The sequence below is a fragment of the Panicum virgatum genome, chromosome 1N, assembly GCF_016808335.1.
Source record: "Panicum virgatum strain AP13 chromosome 1N, P.virgatum_v5, whole genome shotgun sequence".
Taxonomy (NCBI): Eukaryota; Viridiplantae; Streptophyta; class Magnoliopsida; order Poales; family Poaceae; genus Panicum; species Panicum virgatum.
Genome location: NC_053145.1, coordinates 47,477,617 through 47,489,939, shown reverse-complemented (window position 1 = coordinate 47,489,939; position 12,323 = coordinate 47,477,617). Strand labels below are relative to the sequence as shown.

The 12,323-nt window shown below is 41.0% G+C and overlaps 2 protein-coding genes across 2 annotated transcripts; both read left to right on the top strand.

The window, feature by feature from the left end:
• Window positions 1–2,794: 2,794 nt before the first annotated feature.
• On the top strand, window positions 2,795–9,839 carry LOC120656226 (calmodulin-binding receptor-like cytoplasmic kinase 3). The gene is made up of 7 exons (XM_039934267.1): window positions 2,795–4,005; window positions 5,852–6,109; window positions 7,245–7,507; window positions 7,820–7,985; window positions 8,119–8,208; window positions 8,593–8,891; window positions 9,288–9,839. Exons 1-7 carry the CDS (start codon window positions 3,690–3,692, stop codon window positions 9,495–9,497), a joined length of 1,602 nt encoding a protein of 533 aa, XP_039790201.1. The 5' UTR covers window positions 2,795–3,689; the 3' UTR covers window positions 9,498–9,839.
• Window positions 9,840–10,488: 649 nt separating this feature from the next.
• On the top strand, window positions 10,489–12,129 carry LOC120656227. Its single transcript, XM_039934268.1, has 2 exons — window positions 10,489–10,939; window positions 11,704–12,129. Exons 1-2 carry the CDS (start codon window positions 10,604–10,606, stop codon window positions 11,830–11,832), a joined length of 465 nt encoding a protein of 154 aa, XP_039790202.1. The 5' UTR covers window positions 10,489–10,603; the 3' UTR covers window positions 11,833–12,129.
• Window positions 12,130–12,323: the final 194 nt, after the last annotated feature.

Genomic DNA, 12,323 nt, shown 5'->3' with positions numbered 1-12,323 from the left:
GCTAAGCTTCGATTCTTCTGTTTCTGAGCGATAAGCGTCAACATGGCGTTCAGTATTGTAGAGAGGATTGATTGATTTTGCTGAAAGGTCTGTAGTGTGAATGAATTCATAAATAATTTGACGAAATTCCCCTGCCTCTTAACTCTTAATGAAATACGTGACGGAATTCCCAAAACTCTCATGGGCCCCTTTTCCAGCCATTCGATTCAAATCTTACCTGGGCTGGTTTGGGCGTCAAACCGCACACACATGATCCCCAACAATGGCGACGGCGGCGTGCGGCGGCTCCGTCGCTAGTTGCTGACGTGCCATCAGATTACACCGACTGTGTCATGAATAACTATTTAAATGATTGTGTTATGAAGAATTGTGTTTGTTAAAATGAGAGGGTAGTCGGATATGGTTGAATAAAATATATTGTTGGTATAGAAGACGAGATATAGAGAATAATGGATGTGGGAAAACTGAGTATAGAGAGAAGAATCTCGATGACTAAAATAAAATATTTATTTTAGAGAATAAAAATAGAGTACGACAAGTGCAGATAATCTAATCTGTCTATGATGCCAAAGCACGCCGATCGGGAGAGGCAAGTCACGACCTGCCTGCCGCCGCAGCTGCCCATCCATGATGCAAGGACCAAGGAGTCATGGAGGAAGAAGGAAATACCAGTTTCTTTAAAAAAATAGAAATATCAAGGCTGGCAGGTGGGGCTCAGCAATTATTTTCTCTTTCTATTTGGTAAAGATGAAGGACAACCATTGGATTAGAAACTAATGTTGGATATGTTCTCTTTCTATGTAGTGAAGATGAAGGACAGCCATCGAATTAGAAACTAATGTTGGATATGGGTGGGCAAGGTACAACGCGATTTGCTTTGAGGCACCCGAATATTATTTTTTAATTTTTAACCAATTTTTTAATTTTATTTTAAAAATAATATAAATGGACAAATATTTGCAGATCTAACGGTCGCGCCGATTTGCATGGCGCGACAAAAACACGCTGTCGCGTCACATGCATTAGCGTGACAAGATGTGCCACGTCAGTACACTTCGGAACGCTCGAAAGGGGTCTGCCAGCGCATATTCCACGTGTCAAGCTTGTCACGCCATTTCCATCGGCGTGACAGTACAGTCTTGTCACGCCACCCCTGCTGGCGCGACAAGGTCTGGCCTTAGAAAAATTATATCTTTTTCATACGAACTCGGATGGAGATGACTTTTATATAAAAATTGTAGCTCTCAATGAGATCTACAACTTTGTAGTTTTGAGTTTTTTCATTTGAAGTCACTAAGATGTTTAAATAATTAATTTAAACTTCAACAGTATATTAAGCACTTGTATCTCTATCGAATCGTCTCTAACTTGACATGTTTATCATGGGTACAAATTAAGTTCTATATAATGGTTGATATATGAAATAATATGGACTAAATAGTTGGATAAGAAATACAATGAGAAATCAAACTATATTGTATGATCAAGTAACTTTTTGAAAAATTAAAACCTTAAAATATGATAACAGTTTGAAAAAATATAGATTTTTATACTATTACTTCAGTGGTTTAGATAAAATGAGAGTTGTTCTTCATTCTATGGCCTTCATTTCACCGTATCTCTTTTAATCAGCGTGACGCTCATCGATTGCACCGTTTGATTGGCTAGTCAAGACCATTGCTCGAGGTGCCTCCCATGGATCCCACCACTCTAGATATCTATTATATTAATAAGAAAGTGTTGTTATTGAAAAAAAAGGAGAGCTACCACGATTCGTTGAGATGATCTAGAAATTTCAACATTAATCTAAAAAAGAGAAGGATTTATACCATTGAATTTTACAAACAACTATCGGCCTAAACTGACTCAAGAATCCATATTACAAACAATTAAAAATATCTAATTTTAGAATTAAAGAAATAATAAAAAATAGAATGTAATCAAAGAGTCCCTACCGAATACAAAAATTAGTCAGACTTGCCCATCCAACCAAGACCACGCCGTATGACACAACTAATAGGGATCAAAATAGGTTAATCTGATAGATGGAAGTAAAATGATGGCTCAAAGCAAGAAAATAGCATAAAGTTCTCCTACCAACCAATTCATGATCGTGCCCCAACCAATTCAACTAGACCAACTCGCAAGTTAAAGCGATAAGTAATAATATCTAGAGTGTTACATTATATTCCGTACTCAATGATGATATAGTTTGATTTCTCATTGTATTTCTTATCGAACTATTTAGTTCATATTATTTCATATATCAACTACTATATAAAACTTAATTTGTACCCATGATAAATATGAGACGATCCCATAGATGTACAAGTGCTTAATAGGCTGCCAAAAGTTTAAATTAATTATTTAAGCATCTGAATGACTTCAAATGAAAAAAACTCAAAACTACATAATTGTAGATCTCATTGAGAGCTACAATTTTCGTATAAAAATTATCTCCATCCGAGTTCGTATGAAAAAGATATGATTTTTCTAAGGTCAGACCTTGTCGCGCCAACGGGGTGGCGTGACAAGACTGTACTGTCACGCCGGTGGGAGTGGCGTGACAACCTTGACACGTGAAATATGCACTGGCAGATCCTTTCCGAGTACTCCGAAATGTATCGATGTGGCACACCTTGTCACGCTAATGCATGTCGCGTGACAGCGTGTTTTTGTCGCGCCACACGGACCGGCGCGACTAAAAAATTAAATCTGTAAATATTTGTCCGAATAGATTATTTTTAAAATAAAATTGAAAAATAGGTTAAAAAAAATTATTCGAGGCACCCACCACTTCCAGCCTTCACCTTTGTTCTCCACCTGGAGTTCGTGACCACCCTCGTCTCCTCCCCCTCCAAAGATATTTCCTTCCATTTTTTCTTCTCTCCTTCCTCCCCACCTGCTCCGTTCCTTCGCTCGTGCTCCGCTGCTCTTGCCTGGATTCTTCCGATCTGAGCTCCCCTTAATCGCCCCAAAATTTTGATCATATATCAGACAGATAGATTCTCTGCTCAGTTCGGATTTCTTTGACCTCTTCTTCTTGCCTTTTCCCGCAGATTTTGGTATCCAATCGCTCCGCGGTCTTGTACTTTCCGGTCTTCCTAGTTCTTTTCCTGCTGCTTGGCCTTCTCTCCGTGCAAGAGCTAAGCTCTTGATTCATCTTCTTCAGCTTCCATCAAATTCGATTCCATTTCCACTTTTTGGGGTCAAAAGTTTGTGCTTTCCTTTGTGTTGGTGAAGAGAAAGGGGGCGGTGAAGGTGATGAGATAGCGAACTTGGACTTCGATTCTTGGCTTAGGCCCTATTTGGTTTCTACAAGTCTAATCTGTTTGGTTGTAGGTGACTTGTGAGCTCTCCCCCTCCCGAGCTCAGAACTCCGTGCCCTCGACCGGGTCCGCGCCCTCGCTCGCTCGCTCGCTCGCTCTCTCTCTCTCTCTCTCTCTCTCTCTCTCTCTCTCTCTCTCTCTCTCTCTCTCTCTCTCTCTCTCTCTCTCTATCTATACGTCGTGCTGCCCCAACTCCGCCTCCTGGGTGCCGGCGAGCCTCACTACCCCGACCGAATCCGCTCTCCCTCCTCCGCCTTCGCGCGTGCGGCCGCAAGAGGGAGTGTCTCGGCTCCTCCGCGTGCGCGGACCCGAGCTTGTTGTGAGTTGTAAGGTCAAATCCATTCTCACTAGTCAGCACCGATGTCTCCTTCGGCTCTTCTACCTGTTCTCTCCGTCCTCCTCCTCCTGTGCTGCTGGCCCCCGGCTCTTGCTTTCTTCGCTGAGCCTGCGCTTTCACGAGCTGCTTGTGGAGACGACCAACTTGTCGTCTTGGATGCCTCTGATGGGCTCGTCAACCTGTCGGTCAATGGGGTTCTGGTGCAGGACGGCGTTCTTGCCTGCCAGAAGCTCCGCTTCTACTTTCGGAGTGGTTGCCTCCGCTGTGGCGAGGTGTCAGATGCGTGGAGGGTTGAGGTTAAGCAGTACTGTGGTGGTGAAGGGAGCAAATCCAGCCACGGTAAGTTGGTTCTTGGTTCATCCTAGAGTAAATTCTCTGAATGCCATTGAAAAATATGACTTAGGCCTTGTTTAGTTGCCTCGTCTAAAGTTTTTGAAAGAGCATCTTTCTATATTTGAAGTACTAAACATAGACTAATCACAAAATAAATTACAGAACTCGTCTGTAAATCGTGAAACGAATCTAATGAGCCTAATTAATCCGTCATTAGAGATTGTTTGCTGTAGCATTACTGTAGCAATTTAGCGTCTAATTACGGCATAATTAGGTTTATTAGATTCGTCTCGCGATTTACAGGTAAACTGTGCAATGTGTTTTTTATTTCGTCTAGATTTAAGTCTCCATGCAGGTGCCGGAATTTTTTTTGGAATTTTGAACTTTGCAACTAAACAAGAGGTTATTCTTTGTGTGCCACTGAATGGCACGTAGGTTTTGCCCTTACCTGCTTAAGTCAGATAATAAGTGAGCAATTGCTGCCCTACTGTAGGTTTTTTTTTTGCTTTGCGAGACGGAGATGCAACTTTTACTAAACCACAGGTAGAACGGTACATCTCAGTTTTACAGTAAAACCCTCGAGTAACAGAGTAACACGCAAATTACATCAAGCACCCTACTGTTTGTCTTCCACCGCTGGATCAGACACTGATGCCAAATCCGTGAGATCCAGCCTGCACACAGGAGCTTCAAACCTCCAAACTCACCGATGCAGATCAAAGGGTGGACACCAAGCATTGGTAAGCTGCAAGAGGTGCGCGATACGTGGCCATCAGCTGTCGGCCCCTTTGATTTGCCCCCACCTCCACCTTCTTCTGCCATGGATGTGAAACCTCCAGTCCCAGAAGCTCCAGCACAGAGTACTAGTTCGCACAAGAAAGCCAGCAGCACCTTCTCTGACGAGATCACCCAACGAGAAGAGTCCCATCCACAAGCCAGATGGACCCAAGCCATCCTCACGGAGCAAATCGAGAAGAGAACTTTACCCGAAATATTCTGGAGGAACAAAATCCACCCACCATGCCGCCGTCGCCGACGATTAGTGGGAGGAACACCAGCCACAGAAGGAAGAACACCACCTCATCCATCCGACAGCGAACGAGATCTATGGCTTCACCTTCCCAGCAAAACGTAGCTCCACCATCGATCTCCGACGGCGAGCAAAACCTAGGCCTAGATAGACTCCTATCTACCATATATATATACATCTGCACGACGATTCCGCGGCCCACACCCATCTCCGATGCCGGACCGGCCGTCGGAGAGGAATGGGGCCGGCGGAATCGCCGCCGGAAGCTTTTTACTCAGTGTCGGCCTTTTTGCCCCTCTTCACTTTAGATGAGCGGATAAGAACGAGTGACTCAGTTTCCCTACTGTAGTACATAACTGTGCAAATTGGAGTTTGCACCTGCATCAATTATTTCACTTAGGACGTGTAATAAAGGAGATATGCCTCTGATGTGTACTGTATCTCTGGAACAATATTTAGAATGTAGGTCATTTTGTGGCAGTGTTCATTCTGTTAAAATGGCCAGTGGGGTTTAATCCTACCTAACAATAGTTCCCATTTGTACCTTCTGGTATGGGTCTTTGTTTGGAAAGTAAATTAGGATGGTGAATGTAATGAGATATTTTTCTAAATGTTCAATTAAAGATTAAAGTGTGAGAGGGATGGAGTGATAGTATTAGGGTACCCTCATTCAGCATCTGCATCCTGACCTTCCTCAACATTGTTTTTTAAATTTCTTTTCATATGGCTGGCACATTTTTAAGTGTGCACCATGCAGATAAAAAAAGAATATTTATTCAGTCATTTCTCCTCATTTGGTTTGTTATCACCACTCACCTGTAGCAACTTCACATCAAAATGTCCCAAGGAAGCTGTTGAGGCAGTCCGCAGATAATAGCTCAAGAAATGATTATGACCCATGTGGAGGTTTGAGCTTGCATGAAAATAATCAGGACACCGGTGATTCTTCAGAAAATGATGATCACCTCCTTGCTGTGCCGGGTGTGATTCTTCTATGCTGTGGTCTCATGTTTCCATGCTTCCATGCTGAAAGAAAAGAAGCCAGTAGGCATGATACTGCAAGTATTCAGCGCAATACAAGTGAGTTGGTCTTATCTGCACATCTCTAAACCCATCCTGGTTGTCTGCTCCACTGTTTAGTTTTTTCTCAAATGCGCAGGAGAACTGTGCATCAATATATAAAGAAGAAAAGGCAAGGGAGTTTAACTCCCCTAATGTTACAGATATAAAGGGGCTGTAACACCCCCTTAGACTCATCAGATTGACACTCTCCCAAAAAGTTCTTATTATCTTTTGAAGGGGTGTTTGAGTGTGGTCTGCGGTGAGTCTTGACTAAAAATGAGGGAAACTTGAATTTGATGTTTTCTAGCTCACTTGTCCTTGTCATGCGAGTTGTCTTGTGCTACATTAGGAAACAAAATACTATGACAATTTTCTTGAGAAATTTAAATTGGTGTACGTTTAAAATTTAGTTTCACCTATTTACCTTTTTCTACTGTCTTTCCCTTCATGTGGAATAGAAATTTATCCTGATGGTGCTATTGTTATTTGACAAATGGTTCTCTCTTATAAAGTTGTTGCAAAATTTAAGCGCACTGTCATGTTTATCAGGAATTGAGATGTATGATTAGTGAATGAAAAACCAGTGTATGATAACTTCAACAACTGCTACTTATACATTTTACAGATATTGGGATAACTCACTCTGCCTGCATAGGTATACCTAGTATTTATTATTATCAGTGGTTTGTAAAGTATGAAGAGTGGGGATCGAACTAACTCATAATATTATATGTCTTTTCCATTTTTCAAGATAAGTGAGATTTACAGTTACCAGCCAAAATTCCTTCAATAGTTCAACTAGTATGCCCATTTTTTGTAGTCCATCTATCTCTTGTTCAACTCAATGGTTGATTTGGATGAGGTGGCAAGTAGTTAGTTTGTTGAAATTGATATGATTGTTGGTAACAAAAGTAACAAATAGGACAAGCTCTGTCCTGGTTTGCCAATCTGCTGATTCTGCAAACCATGTAAGCTTTGATGTTATTGTCTCGGACTCTCGGTTCTGAAGTGCACTGCTTGGCTCCTTTTGTTCTATATTCGCAATATCAATCTTGAACAATGGACAGCAGTGACATTATTATATATCTATTATATAGCCCTGTAACAATATTGGAACATTGAACGGACAAGTTATGTCTTTTGATCTTTTCAGTTGAATCAGTTTCATCTTATGAAGTAAGCATGTCATCTGAGAAAGTCCCACCGACTCCGCATCGAATACCTCCAAGCCCTTCTAGATTTGCACCGTCTCCACATGTAGCTAGAGTTGGATCTGTCAACTTAAGCATCCAGCAGATCCTCAGGGCAACTCAGAATTTCTCACCTTCCTTTAAGTTAGGTGAAGGAGGATTTGGGAGGGTCTACAGGGCTGTCTTGCCAGATGGCACCGTTGTTGCAGTCAAGAGGGCTAAAAAGGTCGTCTAATTTTATTTCATGTCTTATTGCTTGTTTCTACTTAAATTGCATTGTTTATTCTTGTTCATGTCTTTTTTCACTATAGTAAATTAATTCTATTCCTCATCAAAATATGCTTTTTGTTCATGTTGATTGCATTATATTTTGTTAAATTTAGAACTTTGTATGACTTTTATTTGTAGCTAGCTCAATAGTACATAGAGTTTTGGTCTAACTCTGGCAACAATGAATAAAGTTCAATTTTTCTTTTTGTTTGTTTACTGTTTTCGTTTCCGCTGTGCTATGCATAACATGCTCCGCTGTAAATTACAGGATCAATTTGCAGGTCCTAGGGATGAGTTTAGCAATGAAGTAGACTTGCTTGCTAAGATAGACCACCGAAATTTGGTGAGGTTACTGGGCTTTACTGACAAAGGAAATGAGCGTATTATCATCACTGAGTATGTTCCAAATGGCACTCTAAGAGAACATCTAGATGGTAAATTGTGCTTCCCTTTATGTTTTCTTTACTTCTCAGTCCATTTTGAGAGCTTGTGCTTTCCATTTTGTTTTCTTCACCTCTCAGCCCATTTTAAGAGCTTGTATATTACATGTATTACTCCATTCTGCAGGTCAACACGGCAGAGTCCTGGATTTTAATCAGCGCCTAGAAATTGCAATCGATGTTGCTCATGCACTTACTTATCTCCATTTGTATGCAGGTAGGCTTTCCACTGACTACATGCTTAATTACATAATACTGATGCAATGTGATCAATTTTTCATTATATATTTTCTACCATTTTGACTCAGAAATGGGCTAACAGATGGAATAGCATTTCTGTTACAAATGTCATTATTGTTGCCCAGTTATTTGATTGGAATGGCTAGTTCTTTTGATGAATGATGACAGATTTGAAACATTTAGTTCAGGAAAAAAAACATTTGATTCCATGAATTTTGGTTGTATTATGCTGACGAAAAGATAGCATATTTTTGTAATTTGTGGCACTGGTGATGTCAAATACCAACGATTTTTTATTTCAAATAAATTTTGCTTTTGTGATATTCATGAAAGGGACTAAGAAATTCTACACTGTAAACAGAGAAGACGATAATTCACCGGGATGTGAAGTCATCAAATATCCTACTGACGGATAGCTACCGGGCAAAAGTGTCTGACTTTGGATTTGCAAGGAGTGGCCCTAGTGACACGGAGAATACACACATATCAACAAAAGTGAAAGGCACAGCTGGGTACCTGGATCCTGAATACCTGAGAACATACCAGCTAACTCCAAAGAGTGATGTCTTCTCCTTTGGCATATTGCTTGTGGAGATTCTTTCTGCTCGCCGACCCGTAGAGCTGAAGCGAACTCCTGAAGAGAGGATAACTATCAGATGGGTATGTATAGGCAATTTCTTTCATTTCCTATATTGCTACAATCTATGCTTATACAAGGTGTGAAATTGATCTAAAATGAAACACTAGCATTAAATTATCAGTTTATAACCGTTTGGTTGAAGGGACATGCTTCTTTGATATTGTGAACATAAAAGACCATCCTTTTTTCATGTGACTCAGCTTCAGAGTGACCCTAACATCATAGTGGTCTTGGTGGGATAAGTCCCCTTTTGAGGGGTTGCAAAATAAACTGAATAAGGGGGTTGAAAGTTGACCTTCCCCTTTTTGATGTTTCTGGCTTAGTAATAGCATTATTTATCTGTTTTGACATTTTCACTATCTTGGCATCCTGAATAACTGAATGCATGAGACTTTGCGTTTGTGCTGGGAATGCAGACTTTCAAGAAATTTAATGAAGGAAACATAAGAGAGATATTGGACCCATTGCTGGAGGACCGCGTTGATGATGAGGTGCTTGAGAAGCTCCTTAGCTTGGCGTTCCAGTGTGCTGCACCAACACGGGATGACCGCCCGACCATGAAGGAAGTTGGGGAGCAGCTGTGGGAAATAAGGAAAGAGTACGGAAAGAGCATCAGGATGGTGTGAAGCTCATGGACAAATCTTACCAGTTTCTAGGTTCCCTTCAATCACAAGCCCAAGCATTCTTATTATTCGGACCTGATGGGTGTATGTATCTGGTGGCATGTTTCTGACCTGACAAATGTGGTCTGAACAATGTACAGATTTTGATGACACCATTGTCAATTTCTATCTCCTTGTCTATCGGTCTGCGGTGTACTTTTCCATGGAGTTACAATTCTTTCAGTGAATGTAACATTTCTTGATTCACTGATGTGGCATTCTGATGCATGTAACCACACAATAAACTGCAAATGGTTTACCTATGTGAAATACATTATTACTGATGAACGGGTGCTAGATTACTGACGAACGGATGCTAGGTTGCGGGTGCCACTTCGGCCTTGTTTTTGTGAACTTGCATCTTGATCTGATCTCAATGAACGATTTGTGAATGCCAACCTTGTTTTTGTTGCTGTGATACTGTCTACCTCTTTGCTTGCAATACTCCGCCTGATGAATCAGTACTGAATATGGTTTATCAAGTATAACCTGATTATGTTTTCATGGATTTCATTCTTAAATCTCAATCAACTTATCACATTTGGACAACGTCAAAATAACATCGCATGGTAATGATTATGCACCTGTTGGCAATTGATGATAATGGAAAAGGACACTTTCCTAGTTGGATTCACACCCTTTTTTTGTCTTGCTTGAATTTTATTAGATGAAATATGGAAGTAAGCATGTTTTTAGAATTTTAACATGTGTTACATGCAGTTGGTTCCATGTTGCTTCTGCTAACAATGTTTTATTCTTTGAATCCTTGTCGATATGGTCCTTTTGCAACTGATATTCAGCTGTCAGTTCCAAATTACACGACTGTAGGGGCTGTTGGCTGTCAAGCTGTTAGTCCACTTTGAGAATTGTTTGCTAATGAAGATTTGACAATACTTTGCTATGACATGAAATGTCAATTGTGTTCCTGATTGTTGATATTGGATCTGCACTGTTTTCCCCCCTCTCTGCGCTCCAGAAGAAAATATTTGTATTTGATAAGCTCTTTTGTTTATTGGCAGGTGTCTATTTTTGTTGTGCCAGATTATAAGCCCCCTCTTGCAGCGTGCGTTATGAATGAGGTCCTAGAACTGATTTCTGCTGAATCTACATCCACTGAGCAAGTTCTAATTGTCCCATTCATCACAAGATCATCAAGCTATCATCATGGAATGGAACATGCAACCAAAGCATCGCCTGTCCTTCATGGTGCTGAAATAGGGGCAACAACTGACTTCACTCACTTGTTGGTTGACGGGACTACTAAACCTCCTACATCCTTGCAAATACGTAGTGAACCAATAGTATGTTTGCTAGAAATGGTACGAGTGTTGAAGATGCCTACAGTTCTTCTTGTCACTTCTGGTGGGCAGCAGCAAGGGAAAAGCTCTACAGTTTCTGATGTTGAGGTAATCTTGTCTACTCTGTTGATTCTGATTGAATTATTCTTTACTGGTATCTAAATCTCGTGCCTTGGATAATTGTCTGTAACGCTATTTCTGCCTTACTTTGCTTCTGTGTCGTTGCCAACCAACCCCCCCCCCCCCCCCCCCCCTCTTTTAGTAGAAGCTCTGCAGACTACGTAGGTACTGAAAATTGCCAGAATTATTCTGATCAAATTGGAAACAATACTGAACAGGGGTGATGCTGCGTTCAGTTTGCCTGGTGCCAGTGCCGCCAGGCTAAGAACAATTTTGCCACTAGCTAGGCCCAAATTCACCATCAGTTGCTATAATTTTTGTATGTTCCTTGGGTGCACCATGGTAAATCTAGATCTAGTTTTGCCCCTGATACTGAAACAATAGTCACGCTAATTAGTAATGTTATAATGGGTTAATCTGTTACCTTGGTACCTCGCAAGCCTTTAAGGATTCAACAAATAGAGACTCAAGTTTTTGTCATATGTAGATAGCATTTGCTTTTCCAGTTTTCTTCTGCTCAAATAGAAAGAAACGCTTCATGTTTTCTGCTATGCATTAAACTACAGAACTACAATATTTTTCTATGAAGCATTGTACACATCTGCCCATAGCAGTAGCCTATATGCTATGATTCTAGGAATGTCCAGTTCAGTTCTGTGGCACTATGAAAGAATGCATACTTCTTGCTTGTAAGTTGCAAAGTGTGAAGCTTGTTAGCGCTTGGCTCACCCAATTTCTCTTCCTATTGTCAGATATTGCAGTGTGTAGGACAGCACTTGGCCAGGCACACCAACTTGGATTTCAGTAAAGAATCCGTTCTCGAGAGGGGGATTGAAAAAACACCAATCGTTCAGGAACCCTGGCGCGAGCTATATGGGTGACGAAATTCTTGCATGTGGGTGCCCTTTGATCTTAGCTTAGTCGGCTATACATGTTTGAGTTAGTGAATTGTGCGGTGTTTTTGAGCTGGAATCAGGAATCATGGCAGATCCGGTCTCTGTCCAAGTCTTGTAACATGATGCGCAGGATAGCACTTGGCCATCAGTTGTCGAACTTAGTAGACTTTGATGTTTATGCCTGCTTGGCAAATCAATTCATCAGCAAGAAATCTGATGTATTTCATGTATAGAGCTTGAACTCTTCGGCAGTTGGACACGAAATGAACATCTTCTAGCGAACACTGCCCAGCGTTCAGGTTTTATTTTCTTGACTGAATGTTCGTAGCTAGGCTTTCTGGGGGATAAGCGTCAAATTGGCGTTCAGTATTGTAGAGAGGATTGATTTCGCTGAAAGTTCTGTAGTGTGAATGAATTCATAAATAATTCGACGAAATTCCCGAAACTCTCTCATGGGCCCCTTTCCAGCCCTTCGA

Excerpts from the sequence above, each read along its gene's own strand:
- LOC120656226 (XM_039934267.1), top strand. The coding sequence starts at position 3,690 with ATGTCTCCTTCGGCTCTTCTACCTGTTCTCTCCGTCCTCCTCCTCCTG. Across the intron at positions 7,986-8,118 it reads TCTAAGAGAACATCTAGATG|GTCAACACGGCAGAGTCCTG; the intron begins GTAAATTGTGCT and ends TCCATTCTGCAG. Across the intron at positions 8,209-8,592 it reads TTATCTCCATTTGTATGCAG|AGAAGACGATAATTCACCGG; the intron begins GTAGGCTTTCCA and ends CACTGTAAACAG.
- LOC120656227 (XM_039934268.1), top strand. The coding sequence starts at position 10,604 with ATGAATGAGGTCCTAGAACTGATTTCTGCTGAATCTACATCCACTGAG. Across the intron at positions 10,940-11,703 it reads CTACAGTTTCTGATGTTGAG|ATATTGCAGTGTGTAGGACA; the intron begins GTAATCTTGTCT and ends TCCTATTGTCAG.